Source organism: Cinclus cinclus, chromosome 15 (assembly GCF_963662255.1).
Source record: "Cinclus cinclus chromosome 15, bCinCin1.1, whole genome shotgun sequence".
NCBI classification, from domain to species: Eukaryota; Metazoa; Chordata; class Aves; order Passeriformes; family Cinclidae; genus Cinclus; species Cinclus cinclus.
The window spans coordinates 3,006,503-3,025,359 of record NC_085060.1 but is presented as its reverse complement, the minus strand read 5'-3'; the positions used below and the strand labels follow the sequence as shown (position 1 = coordinate 3,025,359).

Here is an 18,857-nt window from a genome sequence, read left to right as displayed (position 1 = left end):
ATGACACTGAGGTCGTTTAATATATATTTTTTTTTTCTTAAGAGGAAATAACCACAGCAACATAAGAAAGCCTTCATCCAAGCTGAGGGAGGGAAATACAAACTGGAAAAAGTGCCAAGAGAGAAGATGACAAAATATTGGCATCTGAAAAGCTGTCTGCTTGGCAAGCATGCACGTCATTTACAAATGTTTGCCTTTAATTATACTCCTGAAAGACTTGGGAGAATAATACCACTGAGCAAGTTGCCACTTTATCCTATGGAAATAAAGGGTGGCCACTGTGGGGATTTTGCTTCCTGTCACGACACAGTCAGCAATGAAGGGCACAACTAAAACCAAAGAATTTCCTGATGTGACACCAGGAATGGGATTGAGCCATCAGACTGGTGTCACTTGGGGTCCTCTCAGTCACCAGGCTGTACTGGAGAGGTCAGACCTGGAGGCTTTATAGCTCCTTGCTCATCTCTTCTTCTGGGCAAACCCCATCTTAACAAGATTTTCCAGGCAAAATAAAAATAAAATGATGGATTTCATAGAATAAGGGTGAGCAACAGCTCGATTCTGGGAACATTTTGGCAATTCCAAGAAGAAACATGTCACAACTTCCCCATCTGAAAACATTAAGGATAAAATATTATGGGAGGAATGTTTTATCCAGTCAGAAACCAAGATGGAGACATGCCAAAAAATGTTTTAATGATGCCTCCCATACTCAGCCTGCTGGGGGAGAGACAAGGTGACAAACAGAGCACAGTGAGATTCCCAAAGCTTTGAAAGGAACCAAAACCCCTGATATTAACATTGAGGTGTACCAGCATAAATCACTGGTGGGAATAAAAGCGATTAAACTACATTTATAAGTTTCTATTGTTTAGAAAAGGAGGCTTTCTTAAAAAAAACATCCCCAAGAGAACAAAACAGTATCTGCTTCAGTCTCAATAGAGCCTCTTAAATTAAACACTCATTTCAAAAAAAAAAAAAAAGTGAGGTTTTTTTGAGTGCTGCCATATTTTCATTCTGCAAATTAACACACAAGATCTCTTCAGGGTGAAGCACTCTGCCAGAGCTGGGCATCACCAGCCTGCCGCAGAAAGGTGAGACACAAAATCCCAGGACAATGCAATAACTGCTGGCAGGGATTCAGGGAAGTAGGAAATCCCTCCCTGTTTGTCTGGCTGTGTGAGAGGAGTCCTGGGGGTGCCACACACAGCTCTGCTCCAATTCCTGGCTCCAGGAAGCAAACAGCTGGGAAAGAAAGTGCTTAACAACACATCTGGAACAGCCCTTCGTGTCTGCTGACTGCTCAGTCCAGTTACTTCTCTTTGGGCCCATCCTCTTTCCCATCACTAGTCTTAGAACAAAAAATAAATCTCTATTTCCCTTATAAAGCTACCACCATTCAAATTCTACAGCACATATCCTGGGGCTTTGCCTGCCTTCCAGATGCCACAGATTTGCCCTGGGGTGACAAAGTGCAAAGCACTGCTCCACCCTTCAGCATCCTGCTTCCCAAGCCCCTGCCCCACATCCACGTGCATAAATCCATTTCAACACATCCCTGCCTGCCTGCTCCGGGCTCATGCCCTCACAGCCCACCGTCCAGACTTTCTTTTTGTGTTAGAAATCGGGTTGGTCTCATCACAGACAGAAATGCTGTTGGAAATGAATCAAGATTTCAGCTTGCTGCGGGGTTACATTGGTGAAATTGGTAAGCGTATGTGGTGTTTATATTGTTTAATTTAAAATTCTCTTTGGCAAAATGCAATCCAATATGAAATATTTGCTGTTACCAGGATTCTCTCAGGCTCTAATGCCCATCAGATTTCCAGAGACAAGCCTGTTAATTATTACTTTGATGCTTTGGTGACAAAGGTTACTTTGGAAGAATAACAGGCCAAACCTGCAGAGAAAGTCCACACAGGTTTTTCGGTGTGTCTGATGATAGCAGAACACCTGCAGAAGCTGAGGCAGGGCTTGCAGCAGAGATGTCACAGCCACTGGGAAAGGATCAGTGTCATGTTGAACATCAGTTGGCACAGTGGCCACGGTCTGGGCTTTTCAACCCTCCCTCCCCTTTTCCTAGGATCAACATAACGTTTCCTCAAGTGGTTATTATGTATTTTTACTGTATTCCACAAAGTATATCTTGTGGCAGCTGTCTCCTCTGCCGTGGCAATAAAGGCCTCCCCTTTGCACGACAGGTTGGCTCCATAAAAGATTAGCTAACAAACACAAAAATAATAATATCAGCCTGGAACACAGGAGACTCCTGTGGAGCCTCCCTGGTTCCTCAGGAGGCTGCTCTCAGAGGTTGTGAGCTGTCAAGCACATTTTACATGCCTGATGTAACAAAAATCTTCACGTTTGGTTCTTCCTTTTCCATCCAGCAATCCAAATGAACCTCCCTGTTGTGAAACACACAAACACACTCCCCAAAAAAGCCACCTTCGTTCTTTCTCAGCCAAGAAAGGGCAATGATCTGTAGGAAACAGCTGCCTGGAGCTCCCTACCTTCACCTGCCAGGGTGCTAGAAGGTGTCACATTTTCTTTTCAGAACATGGTAAGTGAAAAAAAAAATAAAACAACCCAACCTCAAAACCTTAGGAGAAAATAATAATGGGAGAAGGGAAAAAACAAAATAAAGCCCATGATGTTTTCAGTGAATTGTTTGGCTGGACATGATCAGAACATGCTGTTCCAAGTACATTAAAAGACCAACAAGGGAAAGCCCTTTAGAGATGAAAAATGTTTCCTTGCCTCCAAGAAAAAAAATTCTAAGAAATATCTCAGCTGTATTAGCATATCTGGGGAAAAGTTACAACATTAAAATTAAAACCAAAAAAGTATTTTAACCCAGTATTATCCCCCCACAAAAATCCACTATTTCTCCCCTCCATTTTTACAAAACGTGTGTGCTCCTCCAAAAGATCAATTACTTGGAACAGCTGGGACTTCTATTTACTTCAAATTGATTACAAGATCGTATTAGGGTAGCACAAATAACGACAATGTTATTCTATCATGATGTGCTCTATGAGAACTTCCATTCTTGGTTGGTAAAGTGAGAATTCCAGTTCCAAGGGGTTCCAGTACCGTTTTTGATCCGTGTAGATCAGTGCATCCCACATGTATTTGAGTTATTAGAACTCTAATTTAGATTTCAAGAGCCCCTCCAAAATCCTGGCTGCTAAGTGCTTTAGAAAGTTTTGAATTTCAGTGAATTCCCCTGTATCTCATGCACCAAATTACAATTTACCTCCTCTGTCTCATCACTCCAGGGCAAAACCAGGTGGCCACACTTCTCTTGAAAATGACATCACATTTCCAGTGCTGGTGAAAATTATCCAAATCAAATTGATTTCACCAAATAAAACAAGATAGCAGATTCTGAACCCAGCTGACCCAGAAGTGCAGCCATACAGGAAGGGTAAGACTTGTTTTGACCTGAATTTTAAAGACCTTGCCCTCCACTTTTGGGCACTTCCTCCTAGGAGCCCATTTCCCTGGGATTTTTATAAACCCCACATTTCCAGTCTGTGGATCACCAGGATGCAAGAACAGCAATAGAGGCACAGAAGATCACTCACTCCACCAAATCTACCCTAATAAAAGAAATAAAGCTCCCGAGGCAGATTTTTAGTCGCTCCAACAACAACAACAACAAATAAAATAAAACCAATGTCCAGAAGCCAAGCGCCAGCACTAATTTTACCCTTAAAGAAACAGAGAGCACCACAAAACCCTGCCCAGCCCGGCATCTCAGAGAGGTGCCAGCTCATTGTTCTACCCCTCCCCTTCCCTCCCAGCTCAAAATTAATTCCAACAACGTGAAGATAATTCGACTTAATTGCAACCGCATCATCTCCTGCAGGATCTCGCTGCCAGCCCCGCCGTTTGGATGCGCAGTTGCCAGGGCAACGGGTGCCAAGAGGATGCTGCTGCGCTGCCCTGGCATCCTCGGGAGCCGCGCCAAGCCCGGAGCTCCCGCAGCCGGCATGGGTTTAACACCTTCCTCCCCGGGAGCCGCCTGTCCTTCCTCCCATCGCCAGCCCCTGGCAAGCAGCTCCTGCTGCTCTGCGCATGGCCACCTGCACGGCAGGGACAGATGGCTGCTGGAACAGCTCCCCTCAAACGTGCAGCGGTGCCAGACTCTCTTTGCAGGAGCTTTGGGGCGCACGCTTCGTCCTTAATGAGGGAAGAAAAGATTCTTCGCCATCGTTTAGGAATTATTTCCTTCTGGTGGTTTCCCATCTGCCCGTCGTTGTCCCCTCACCCGCCCCCTCTACGCTAACAGAAGGCTGCATCACGTCTGGAGGACTACGTTGTCCCTGCCTCCACAATTTTAACCCAAAAATCATGATTAGTGTGTACAGAAACCTCCCCACCAAACTACGATTATCTTTCAGGGCAGACTGCTTCCCAGGCTTCAGCTCTTAATAGCTTTCCTATTTCTTTAAGATGAAGGGTTTAAACTTAGGTCAGAGCTTACTTTGCCTATGACCTTTTATACCACTTTTGAGTCTGCAAGGCTTAAGCCCTTCTATAAAAATTAAGGTGCACTGCAATCATTCTCTTTATATACACATATGTCCAGTTAACAAAGAAATATCTGACCTCAAACTTTTCCACAGATAATGAGCTGTAGCTGAAGATCACAAGCTAAATCTGCTTTTAATGGCAATAAAAGCTATTTGCAACAACAGCGAACATCCTCCCTGTTAGTGCGCTCACAGCTAATTACAGCACACCAAAGTGCCTGTTGAAATGATCACCAGTGTCATCTAGGAAGTCCTAAAACCCTCCAGCAGCCCTGTACAGCTGCACTCATCGAGCCAATGTCTGAAAGTCACCCACTGAAGGCTGCTGGACTGTCTGTGGAGGACAACATCCACAGTGTTGAGATCCAGGATGTGACAGACACGTAAGGGAAAGAAGCCAGTTCAGGATTGATTCCATCTTAGTGCGAAGCTGAGTCTTTCACAGCCCTTTTCTGCTACAAACAGGTCCCAGAGAAGCACAGCAAACAAGTAAACCACAAGACGCTGGCTCACACAGCCTCCAACCTGAAAATACCTTTGTGTCCCCAGCCGTGCTTGAGGCTCGTGAAAGGATTTGTGAGCTCACTCAAAGCTCAGCACGAGCCCAGCACCTCTTTGAAACACATTTCCTCACCTCCCAGATGCCACATGTGCCATTATTTCCAGTGCAAACACAAATGTCACAGCACACAGAGCTTTGCAATTTGTTTTTACCTACACTTGAATAAGAGCCAAGAACCACCAACAGCAGAGAAATGTGGGCAATTCTGGGATAGGCAGGGAAACAGAAGCCTAAACTTCAGATGTTTCAGCACGTGTAGCCTTTGCAGAATAAGTATTTTTTTCAGGAAAACAATAATTCTATCATGCACAGCTTTAGGGGTGAGGATGAGAGGTAGGGAGGGACCCCTATTCTGATTAAGCAAGAGGATTGCTGTTGCTCCCTATTTTTAACTGGAAAAAAAAAAAGTGGCTGAAGGAATTAAAAAGGCACATTCTGATGTGGAAAAGTGATCTTTAAACCATGAGCCACACTCCAGAAGGGAGCTGGGAGCACGGAGAAGGGATCTGGCCAACCAGGTAAATGTCACAACCCCATCACTTTGTCACCCACAAGGCAGCAGTGCAGCTGCTCTGAGAGGAGTGCACATCACTGCCATGCCAGCTGATGGCATTCCCCTTTAACATCCACTCTCGCCCAGCTCTGGATTCCCCCCCGGCCCCATCCTGGCAGATATCCCAGGGTGTGATGAGCTGTCACTCCACTCCATGCCCCAAAACTGCTCTTGCAGTGGTCATGCAACCACTCAAGCCTGACACGGTGCCAGGACACCTCCCTCTCCTGCAGGCACCACTGAGTCCCAAACATAAGCAGATGTCTCTGGTCTTGTTCAAACTGGAAAATAGGATCAGACTGCAGTGACACAGTTCCAGAGGAATTAATGATGAAGAGCATTGCATCTGAGGGACACTTAACTCAGGTGTGCTTACACCTGACAGCCAAGTCTTTCATGACCCTCGTTCCATGAAATTTATGACAACTGGGTCACTGTTGAATATTCTGGAGGACACTGGGACCACAAATCCTGTCGTTGTAGAAGAAAGCACATTAATGCAAAATCTGTAAAGCTCATCCAGACTAAGTGCCCACGCAGGGATTTGCCCCAAGCTTCCTCTGCCTTCCAAATGAAAGCAAAATCTTAAACAGGTAACAAGGTAGGGGAGGGTTTAGAGTTTAAATCAACACTTGTAAATATGAAGATGTTTCAGCTCCTGAGACAGTGGATCATTTTCCACCAGCTAGAAGCAAACAAAAGCTGGTGCTGCCTCCAGTAAACAACTGAAGGTGCAGAAGTCAGAGCTCCTGAATTCTCTGGTACCTCAGCCCTGGATAAATCACCAACCTGCTCATCCCACACACCCCAGTTTGGGAAATGGAGACCCATTTGTTCTGTTTATTCTTATCATTGTATTATTCCAGAACACAGTACTGCCTTATTTTCTGGACTTTTCACTTGACATGGTGATAACCACCCCTGAAAATGCTGGAAAACCAGTGAGAGGAGTGGAGAACGGGGCCCATGGCACACAGTGTTTCTAGGAAAAAGGGCACTGGGCTGTGCAAACACAACTCTCCACCTTCAGCCAGGTATCTAACCTTTGGAATTAATGGGAGTTTAATCAAACAGAGCAGTGTCTCTCTGTGGGCTGGCACACGAAAGGGTTTCTTGGGAAGCAGATCAGCAGCCCTGTCTCACAGTGTCTTTCTGTGCTGTTTTCCTGGACACAGACCAGCTGTGTCTTCCCAGAACATCAGGGTGCAATCACAGCCCTCTCATAAAGAGAAGATGCAGATGAAAGCAGAATCAGGGCTTATAAAACGCAGGGTCAAGCAGGGAAACCAGGAAAGCACATGATTAGAGTCTCATTCTGTAGGATCAGACTGTCTTCCTTTGTGAATGACTAAAGAACACTGTTGATCTCTGAAGCAAGCTTACCCACTCTTTCCTCACATGCCTGCCTGCCCTGCTTGGGGGATCACTGCTGCTTGTTTAACACTGACAAAGATGTCCTTGAGATTCCATCCTTTTTGGGGGGTCAATGAAACGTTCACACTAAACCCGAGGTTTAGTTAAAAATAAGACAGACAAAGTATCCATTCAGCAGTGACGGTCATTCCTAAGTATTTTCAGCCCAAGCTGAGCAGGACCACCACACAGGGGCAGTGTTAACCAGGACAGGTGCCAAGGACATCCCAGTGACAGGGATGTCCTTTTGGCAGGACACAGCTGCCCCAGCTCCACTTCAGCCTGGCAGAGGAGGAAAACTCCAGGGAAATCACAGGAAAAGAGCAGGATGGGCTCTGATGCTGATAACCCTGGGCAGAAAGGATGTCCACTAACCAAGGGAAAGTTTCTTACTCTTTTTCCAACAAACCAGCAGGTTTTCCCCACAGAAAATCTCCCCAGGAGGCTTCCTGCATCAGCTGAAGGGCTCTGGAAGAAGCTGCACCTTTGAAATGGTCATGCTCAGCTCCGTTTTTATCTCACAGGTTCATCTCAGAGGATCTGGGGTATTAGCAGAGCCCAAAGGATTCACATACCAGGGGAGGTTTAGATTAGGTAGAGGGAGAAATTTCTTGATGAAAAGGGTTGTCAAGCACTGGAACTCACTGCCATGGGAAGTGGTTTTTTAGAAACCTGGTGCTAGGGACATAGCTTAATACTGAACTCAGCAGTGTCAGGGTAAGGGTTGGACTTCATAATCTTAGAAGTCTTTTTCAGCCTAGAATATTCTGTGGTTCTGTGTTGTTGGCATCAACACCAGAATTCACCCTCAGAACTTGGTTGGCAGAAGCCAGGGACTGGTAGGATATGGTTTAACATCTCAGGAGTGTCAGGTCAATCTGTGCATGCTTTTATGAGAAATTATAATAAAATGTGTGTAAATAGAACATTAATGAATATGTGAGGTTTCCATTAACATCATGTTTAATGGGTAATAACTGAATGCAAAGCTAATCACTGGCCTACAATCAGACTTCAAACCACCGACCACCACCTTGAACAAATTCATAGGGCCCAAAATGGCATCCTTGGCTAGAGTTTAGCTCTTGCTTAACATCTCTTACGAAGAACAAACACTCTTCCTGACCTCACTGTTGCACAGTATTTCCTCTTCTAGTAGGGAATGAAAAACTCCAATAAACAGGAAAGCGCTCAGAAATAAAAATAAACCCACAGAGTTTGGAATGTCTTCTTTTTCTTTCTCAAAACCATTATGCCCATTCTTCAGTCTCATGACTTACTTGGAAAACCTAAACGAGAAGCAGGAAAGCAACCCTTGGACTGCTCAGTAAAATTCCAGTAGAGAAGCTGCTCAGGCCATCCTGGCAAAGAGAGTCCAGCTTTGGTCAGCCTCATCTGTTGTCCCCTGTCACAGAGGAACAGAACAGCACCAGCTGCACATGAAGGACACCACATTGGCATCATGTTTTCTAAGGTAAGACACCCAAGTCTGTGCTTCCAGAAGATTAACTTCAATCCCAAAAGTGGACACGGGTGAAGTAAAGGAAAAATACATCATGCTTAAGGGCAAAAATACTGCGTGCATCTGGCTAGAGGCTTCCACTGTCCTCTCCATTACACTTGTCACAGTAAGAGAACAGATGACTCTGATGGAAAGGCAGACTGGGAATGGGTTTATGTTCTTCTGAACTGTTTGCTTATGGCTGTGAACTGATTTAAAATACATGTGAAGCATAAAACCTCAGAGCAAACCACCTAACAGACCCCAAATACAGGTGATATTAATGGTTTGAAATGCCTACTACATTAGTCACAAATCACAAAGCAAATGACATATTTGTTTTCCTGTTAAGACGCCAGTAAAAGTGGCAAATAGACACGAGCATTCTTAGCTGCTTACAGATAATAGCTGTTCATTTGGCACAGAAAATCACTGGTGGGTAATTAAAATTTTACACAAGTCAGAGGCAAAATCCACTGTGAATTCAGCACAGGCATGCAGAGACCAGAGCTGGCATCAACCAATAAAGGAAAACTCTCCGCTCTGTCTGGGTAGAAATTGCTGCTCAGGCTTCACCAGAACCTAACTGAAACAGCTGAGGGAGAGGGTGGCAATTCACAGCAGAACAAAGCTTTGCTCAGACACCTCTTGGTGGAAGTGTCTCTGCTGGAGGAGTGAGGACACATCCATCCATTACCTTTGGCCGCTTCCATTCCACTTTCCCTTTTGCTGCCGAGTCGTAGTAAAGGGATTCATCCGAGGCTGGAAACTCAGGATCCTCAAAGAGCTGGCCCTGCTGGAGGCACTGCCCCTTCAGCTCGTGGTACTTCTGATCTCGGAAGAGCTGCACTGATGAAGACATCTTCCTGTCCACAGAACATCAATATTGGACAAACTGTGAAGGCTCTTGGAAGTCCATAGCTGGTACCACTCCCTGGTCTTTAACAGGAGAGCACGTAACTTGTGCTAAATGAGGTGACTGATTTATTTAAAATAAAACAACCCCACCCCACCCCCCACCCAGATTAAAAATCGGATTATGTTAAAGACTAGGAAAATATAAACCCAAAAGGTCTTATAGATAAAGATCATATTTTTGTCTGAATGGAATTCTTATCAGGAAAGAGCCTAGGCCAGGCATAAACCCAACATTTTGCTTTGTCTAATTGATTGAAAGGTAGCAGAGTAAGGCTTGGCTCTAAGTCTGCATCATGTGTGAAGGGCTGGGCCATTTCTCCGTCCTCATTCTTCTTCTGGCCACTAAAGCTCGAATTATCTGCTCCAAATCTTATGCCTAAAAAAACCAAAACCAGATTTCCACATTTCTCCATCTTAATTGAAATGACAATGCTTTGGCTTGTACTATTGTCTCTGAACTTTATGTTACATTTCAGGGAACTGAATTCCCAGAAGAAGAAAATACGTCCAAATAATTGATGAGAACTAAAAGTATTTTTTAAAGCATAACAACAACAAAATACCCAAACAATGTGTTCTCAGACCTTAATTCCCAGAACCCTGGTGATCAAACTTGGCAAGTTTATGGTCGCACCCACAGAGCTCAAATAAATTACTTTAAAACATTTTACAAATGAGAAATCGGGATAGTTTGAAATTTGGAGGACGCGAGGGATGTTACCTCTGCTTTAAGAGAGGGAGTGGTGAGAGAATCTGAACTTACCCTATTTGGAAAGGTCCTGTGTGTCAGTGCCTCTCCTCTTCCTTCTGGACACAGGTTGGAATTAGAGATGTATCTCTCCTTCCTTGTCTACAGCAATAAAGACAAGTGCAGGTTGAATTAACCAACATCCTGCTCTGGAGCATGGCACCACATCATCCTGGCAGCCACTTGCTGTGCCCAGCTGCAGGGAGCTCAGCTGGTGCTCCCTGAGCCACCTGCAGCACAAATTGGATGAGATTCCTCAAATCTGCAGGAAACTAAACCAAGCTTTTGCAGGTGTGCAAGTGAGCACAAGGGGAGAAATTCCGAAAAGTAATGAGGAACACTTGGAAATGTCAAATTTATCGTGGTCTTTGTTCTTGTGAATGAAAGCTGGTTTTGGCTGTTCCTGGACGCCTGGAAGTGTCCAAGGCCAGGCTGGAAGGGGCTTGGAGCAGCCTGGGATAGTGGAACGTGTCTCTGCCCATGGCAGGGAGTGGATCTGGATGGGCTTCAAGATCCCTCCCCACCAAAGCCATTTTGTGATTCTATTCCTTTCTGGTTACTTATCTCAAAAAAAAAAAAAAAAAAAAAAAAAAAAAAAAAAAAAAAAAAAAAAAATCTCCAGGCCTCCCAAGACAGGGCAAATAGATTTGCTTCCCCCCACAAACCAATTCTTCAAATTCAAGTGTAGAACAACTTGTCAATTTTACAGAGGTACCTCAGGGACCACAACAAAATCGTGTGACTAATCTGGGTGGGATATAGATTATTTCATGATAACTGGCATTCTTGATCATTAAAAATTCCCCATGAGCCATCTAACATTCTAAACCGAGTCTATTTGTTTTTAAAATGAACTGGGTGATTAAAATTAATCTGGGCTTTAAAATAAGCCCCAGGGTGATGAGGTTTCTCTCACTGCCTAATTCATTGAGATAGGTCTTTCATGACCTCATTCCCCTGCCCTTTCTCCACACCTATCTGCCAGACAGGAATGTGAGTCCTTCCAGGATTACCACTCCATTCCACAAGAGCCTGGAATGTCTGTGGCAACGCACAGAAGGTGGTGGTAAAACACTGCCTGCCTCCCCGGGCTGCACAGGCAGTGCTCAGCAAGGGGAACACCAACAAGGAGGAGGTTTCTCCTGCCGGTCTCCTATCCTGCTCCTCTCCAGGCTCCCTGTGACATCTGCAGTGTGGTTTTGGGGCTCAGGCTCCCCAAGCTGCTCATCCTGGCTGCTGAATGTTTCACCCCCACCCAGGAGGCACTGAGCTGAAGTCCCTTCAGCATCTGGAGAACCAGGAGGATTCCACTTTCACAGGAACCCAGAGCCGCCCATTTTAAACTCAGTAAAAATATCTCTTTCTCATTGCAAAGGCCTCCATCAAGAACGTCAGTGCAGTTTCGGTACAACAGCCCCGTGGTTTGAGCACTGAGGATGGAGGAGCACAGCTGAGCTCATCACTCCTGGGGTGCTCAATGGCCTGAGGCAGACCTGCCTCCCATCCCAAGGCTTATTTTTGAAGCAGCTCCCAGTTTTTGACCCTCGGTTGATCACTGAAGCTCTCAAACTAAGAACCACACTCTTTCCTCCAGTCAGGGCACACAGCAGCAGAGCATCCCCTGCTCCACACCCACGGCTCTACCCTGGCTCAGCTGGCACTCCAACCTTGCCGTGCTCAGGAATCACTGCAGGGCTTGGCAGCTGCTCTGCCAGGACTCCCTGCTCTGCCATGTCATACAGAATGAGCTGTGCACACTGGAGTAAGAAACACAGTCCTGAAAATACTGCAGCCCACCTCAGAGACACTGCCGCTCTGCAGAGAGAAGGGAGCACTCCAGGGGAGGGACAGAGGAGAAAAGAAGAGGGGGGGGGAAGCCCTGAAGAGCTCTACACCCAATCCCCCATAGTATCAGAGGACAGGAGGTCTCACATTACTGAGCTTTCAACCTCTCAGCTTTTATGTCTTTCACTACTCCTCTGTTTTTTCCAGAGAGTTTCCCATTCTGATTAGGAAAAAAAAGGGTTTCAGCAGAAGAGTGGAGTGGTGCAGAGTCCCCTCCTCAGCCTGACCACAGAACAATCTCAGTTTTACTTACAGTTTATACTCAAGACTATCCCTCTGCTGGGGCCAGCCAGAGCTCTGCTAAATAGCATCCAACACTGGGCAAATACCAGCAGCCATAAATTAAAGGGACATTCACGTGAAATCCTGGTCTTCACCAGAGCATTAAGGTAAGTTTCCAATGTTAAACTATCCAACAGTGTTTCTTTACACTCACATTTCCCTGTCTTAACCCTTCTCTCCCCCAGCTGCTACACAGGAGACCCACAACAAACAGCACTGACTTTCCAGGAATAAATACACCCTCCTTATCCTAGACTTCACGCAATAAACGCACAAACCTGAACAGAATTCGTCTGCTCTCATCCCAGATTTGAGACTCTGTGTAACCAAGTGACATGCAGGGTAAAAGCTCAGGCAGGGCAGTGTTAAACTCAGCCACCCCTCCCACTCCCATCCCGGCCAGAGGGGTACAGGGACAGCAGGGCTGGGTTTTTCCTAACCAAACCCAGCACTTTCAGCCCCAAGCAGCTGCAGAGAGTCCTCGGTGCCAGATGAAACTCCTCTGCAAGGAGGAGGCTTGGTGTGTTGTAATGCATGAATTCTATCACACACCCCACTTTGATGTTCTAGCTGCAGGACTCCAAGGAATTTCCATGCACAGCGCCAGGACTAAAAGGGCACAGTGCATTTCCAGGCGGGATTTAAGGCTACAGTTGGGCACAGCTTTTGAAAATGAAACTGCTTTCAGAAGTGGATCCTGAGTTCAGGCCCACATTCCTGCTGGTTCAGGAGTCCCCATCTGAGAAGGCCATGGAGGGATGCCAGAAATGATGCACACAGCATATTCCATGCTCTGGGGTAGCCTCCCAGGCTGAGAGAGATGGGGTGCTTCAGCCTGGAGAAGAGAAGGCTCCAGGGAAACCTTAGAGCAGCCTTTCAGTTCCTAAAGAGAGTTTCTAAAAAATAGGGAGATCAACTTTTTACATAGGCAGTCAGTGATAGAACAAGGGGAAGTTGTTTTAAATTGAAAGAGGGGAGGTTTAGATTAGGACATCAGGAAGAATTTCTTTCCTGAGAGGTGGCACAGGTTGCCCAGAGAAGCTGTGGACTCCCCATCCCAGGAGTGTTCAAGGCCAGGCTGGACTGGGCTTTGAGCAGCCTGGAATAGTGGAAGATATCCCTGCCCAGGATGGTGGAATGAGATGAGATTTCCAACCCAAACCATTCTGTTATTGTGTGAATCCAGTTTGAATATTATTGTCCATTTGCAGACACCAAGTCGTCACCCTAGCAGGAGGAACAGCCACCCACACCTGGTTCTCAGGTTTCTCTTTTGTGCTTGCTGTTGTGTGCCTGTCTTGACAACACACAGAAACCTCCCAGCTCCAAATTCTGCTCCTTCAACACTGACTCCTCACCAAACCTCAAAGCCACTGTTTGGACTACGAGAGCAAAACAGGGACCCAAAACAGGGACCCAAGTATTTCACTGTTTGCAAACATAGTTTTGTATTTCCCCAAACATCTCTGTCTCCATAGTTTGCTTCAGAACAATCAAACCAGTGAGTGCCTCCAAAAAAGCAGCCCCGCAGCCAAAAGCTTTAAATTACTCTGAGCTGGTTTTCTGTAAAACTAATTAAAGGAACTTCCAGAGCTCCAGCTGGAAAAGGTTATTTCTCTTTCTTGCTGTGCAGAGTGATCACAGGTCCTTACAATGCAATGACTTTGCAAATCTGTATTAAGAGTGCAGGGGAACTTAAAGTAGTTGAAAATCTTTCACTTCGTAAACACTGTGGTTTCACAATCTTGGCTGTTCCGCTGCTACTGCTGCAGCAGAAGCATCTCTTCTGGAGAAATTTACTCATTCAAATTCTTTAAACAGCTCAAGACATTAACTGGGAGGCTTTATGCTGGACTAGATCTCCTCACCTTCTCTGCATAAGCCAATAAAAATTTATCAAGTCAATGTTAAATCCGTGCTGTGTGGATGTGCAATTGCATTAGTAAGAATATATTCAATTTGGATCAAATGTGCTGCACAGGATAATTTAATAGCAACCTGTCCAGTATGAATGACCATGATCCAGGGCTCTCAGTAGTTTTGGATGGCAGTGCTCTCTCTGACTGAGTGAAACACCAAGTTTATTGTGTACTCTGGGGTTACCATGATTGTGCAGCATTAGCCCTTCTTTCATCCAGTATTTGGATCTTCCAACAAAATAAGGTTAGTTTGACTATTTTATGGCCTCTGTAACTCATGACTTTCATAGGCATATAAAGGTTTCTCTGTTAGCTCAGCTCAAGAACTACCTGTGAAAGGAGACACAAGCATTTGGTTTCTTGCAGAAACAGGACAGTGCCAGCCTTGTTCTGCTGTGCAGATTTGCCACACTTCAAATCAGGACTGGAAGCCACATATTTTCATCTGGGAGTATCTGCCCGTATCCTATCACTTCTGAGCAGGAATGTGGGGGAGAGGAACTGGACGTCAGGAGCTCACAGCCTGTTTGCTTTCACAGACAGCATCAGGGCCTGGCACAATCATCAGGCTATAAACCCAAGCTTTTCTACCATAAAATTAATTACAGCACTTGCACTGCAACAGCACAGTGCTTAATCAGGCTTTGCTTTCAGGCTTCACTGGGATAGGAGAGGTTCTGTGGCACTTCAGCTGGGAGTGATTTAGGATTTAGGTTGCACTGCAGAGGATGGGTCAGGACCAAGCCTGACACTTCCTTAGCTCAGGAGGGGGGCAGGAGCTCTGCCAAGAACCTGGCACTGATTTTCACAGCTTGTTCCCTCTCCAACTCTCTATCTCACCAGTTCCTGATGAGATAAAGTGCAAGCCCATTCTGACCCTTCAGGATGGGAGTACAGAAGCAAACAGCTGCTGAGAAAAGCTGCCCTTGCAGGTGACTGTGCCCTAGGGGGAACAGCTACATCTGGCACGAGCAGAAACACCCCACAATTTAGGGCTGATGGTCAGGGGAGTGTGGGATCTTTTCAGCTTGAGAACTGAGTGAAATCAGTATATACCTGTGATTGTTCAGCAGTACAATGCTGATTTCAAAATCAGATATTGATTAGATAGTCAAAAGATTAAGATTAGATAGCCAAAACCACTCAAGGTCCAAACACACCCAGAAAGGATAAACTCTGGCTGGACTCCCTCTCTCCCCTCCTCCCCTTTCCCATGAGAGTTTTTCCCCGAGTGAAACATTTTTAACTATTCTCCCTCTCCCTCCAGGCAAAGGCAATGGGATTAGCAGCAGGGCAGACTTTTGCCTCCACCTGATTTCCAGGGCAAACCTACATCAAAATCCTGAAATTCTTAAAGATCACCAAAAGCACAGACAAAACCCGTGGCTCCTTTCAGGATGTTCCAAAGTGCACAGCTGTCTTCATGTTTCAAGAAACCTTGTCCTTCAGTGGCTTCCAGCATAGCCCCAAAATCAGACATGTTTTCAGTTAACATCACAGAGGTACAATTCCAGTTAGATTTTTTAAAAAGTCATTTAGTACAGTAGAAGCCAACTGTTGCAATTAACATTAATCCAGTCAAGTGATCTATAAAAAGCTCTGAAGAAAATGCAAACAGCATTGTCACTTGATTCGTCCAAGCCAAGGTTTTGTGCTGAAACCACAGGAAACAGCTTTCTTCAGAATTCCAGTACCTCTCCATTCTGCCTTTTCACAAAAGGCAGTTTAAAAAAAGACTGCAAATTAATCACTAACTCCTTATCAGGCCACTCCTTTATTTTATACACCCACTTATCAATTATTTTAGATACAGTACGAAAATCTCTCCTTCACAAGAACAATGAAAAAAATTTAAGAAAAACCCCTTGAATTTCCCAGTGGAAGAGTTCACAATAAGAAATGACAATATTTTGGAAGATCAGAGACAGGACGGCAAATGGAATTATATGAGCAGAGATCAAATCACTTTCTTTGGAATTATTGTAAAGGATGCCTGTAGAGAGAAGAGTAGAGTGGAACTGGTTATCTCAGAAGAAAGGAGAGCACCCACGCTTTGACAATAAATCCTGCAATAAAGTTTAGCTCAGAGTTAGCACGGAGCTGTGACTTTCTGAGAGAACTATATATTAAAAAAACTCAAGTAATCCAAAGCATTTTCTCGCTGTGCTGGCTCATCACAGTTCACACCGAGTTTTCCTGCATGGTGACAAAGGTGTTAATCAGTAAACACCAGTCAGGCACTCACCTGGCTGGGGTCACACGCTGCTCAGGGCACATCCAGCTCCAAAGTGGCTCCTGCAAACACTGATCCCTCGGCTTCTTAACCTGGAATTCTCCAGGCTGTACCACGATCACATCTCCTGGGGGGTGTGTGTTGGGATAATTCTGCCAGGGATGTCCCAGGGACACCAGGAAAGCTCCGAGCTGACCCAAAGTGCAGAGCCTCGTGTGCTGCTGACTCCAAACTCTCAGCTGTGGCTGGAACTGTGAATGAACTCTTGAAGAAGGAGATAAGGCCAGGCTGTTTGGCAAGAGTTGCATGGTTTGTTTGGAATTTTTTTTTTTTTTTTGGGTAGGGAAAACAACAGATTAATGTGCACCGTGAAAAAAAAAAAAAAACAAAAAAATAAACCAACCAGTTACATTCCTTATTAGGCTGCATAGCACTCATCCTTCTCTCCCTGTCCTAGTAAAGGAATTGGTATCACTTCATGGGGTAACAAAGTTTAGAACCCAGAAAGGAACACATTTCTCTGTGCTGTGGCAAAATAAAAAGTAGGACACAAAGAAATTCTCGACAAGAAGTGGTTTGGGAAAAATGAAGCTTCTCTCCGTACTTGCTCAGCCTCGATTTCCTTTTGGGTAAATCCTAAACATCTGGGTTAATTTGACTTGATTTTTTTTTTCTGTTTTGAGGACTATAATGCCTTTATTTTGTAATTATGTGGCTTTTATTCGTATTTTAGTAAATGTAGTCCCATTTTTGAACAAGCACCATTTCAAAATACATTACAAAATTTCATCTGTACCATAGTTTTATATATTCTCCCCAGTTTTTTTCCTCCATTCAATCCTCATTTTAGCATAACTGGTCTAAGTTTACAAATAGGTTCATTCCTTCTCCTCAACATTATTACTGAACAAATCTCCTGGAGGGGATTTGGATCTCAGGGGATGAGTTACATCCACAAAATACTCTGAAGATGATTAAGAAGTATCACAAATTTCTGTCCTGCAAGGTTCACCGCAGGACTATTTGCTCTTTTACCCCAATTCCTTTCGAAGACACGAAATTTGGACTGAAAGTCCCTGGGGGCTGCCACTACAGTTTTACTATTTCACGAGTAAAAAAGCCTTACATACTAAAGCCATGTGTTTCCAATTCCTGACTGAGTAAGTAGCCCAGAGTTTAAATCATAATAAAAAGCTGATGCCTGTATATTACACACACACTGTGATTCATTTGCGCAGCTGAGGAAAGAACATGAAAACCCCCACAAGAGCACAACAGAATTCCACTCTGTGAGCTGATAATAATATTCACAGCTTATAAGATGTGTTCTTGCAGTAGCTGCCTTTGCTTTGATCCAGTGCAGAACAAAACCATGAGAACTTTTTGATGTGAGTGGCTTAAGCCAAGAATTGGATGGGATTTGTCTGGGCTGAGGAGGAGCTCTTGCTAGAAGTCTTGTCAGAAACAGAGATTCCTTTGGACAGGCAGCAAGATGAGCCGCACGATGACAAGTAATGGAAAAATAAACCCTGGAAAAGAGGTCTCACTTATTGCGGAACCATTTAGCCTTACAACATCGTACCTGAAATCCTTGAGTGAGCCCTGCAGCCTTTGGCTTCCTTGGTGGATGTGTCTGTCCCCTCCTCTGGATGGTTTCCATCCATGAGTGTGCTGCATCTCCTGGTGTCCCCAATTTCCTCACTGCTCTCCTGCACAGCCTGCAAGCACCCCCTGAGCAGTGCCCCACCACACTCTCCCCTTCTCCAGACTTGCTGCTTTCCAAACCTGACTCCTCCTGCAGCCTCAGCAGCAAACAGAGCCCAGAGCCAGCCTGTTTTTGTAAAGACACCACAGCACAAGTAACCACCAGAACCTGCTTCTTCACAAGGTCTTTGTTATCCCATACCTGTATGTCCAGCACCTTGAGCTCAGAGCCCATTCTTAGTTTCAGAAATTCCTGCCCATCACCTTGCACACACACTCCACTGCCAGGTCCTTTTGTCCCACCAGAGATACTCACCTCATCTATTATTCACTTAATTTCATGGGGCAACTTATTAATAGAACATGAGGTGGGTTTCCAGCAGAGATTCAGCTTAAAACCTACATGTTTACTTTACTCTTTCTAATTTAAGCAGTTTGAACAAAGAAGAGCCCAAGAGGCAGAACCTGAAAACTAAGCAAGATTCCCGGAAAACTTCCAGTTGTGTAGATAGTTGTGCCTCACTTTGCTCAACAACAGCATTTTGAACCTGGATCACTCATCCTTTGCATTGTGGAATTTTTGATAAAAGATTCCTTCCTATTTTCTCCCAAAGCACAAATGACAAGGAGGAGCTGGAGTA

General features: G+C 45.0%; 1 protein-coding gene across 1 annotated transcript in view; it reads right to left on the bottom strand.

Moving 5' to 3' along the window:
- Positions 1-18,451, bottom strand: part of CAPN6 (calpain 6) — a 44,949-nt gene extending 26,498 nt beyond the window's left edge. Inside the window, exons 1-3 of the mRNA XM_062502754.1 lie at positions 18,095-18,451; positions 11,208-11,211; positions 9,265-9,433 (exon numbers count right to left, since the gene is read on the bottom strand). Of these exons, the coding sequence (XP_062358738.1) occupies positions 9,265-9,433; positions 11,208-11,211; positions 18,095-18,176 (255 nt within the window). The 5' untranslated portion in view covers positions 18,177-18,451. The remainder of the gene's footprint in view (positions 1-9,264; positions 9,434-11,207; positions 11,212-18,094) is intronic.
- Positions 18,452-18,857: the final 406 nt, after the last annotated feature.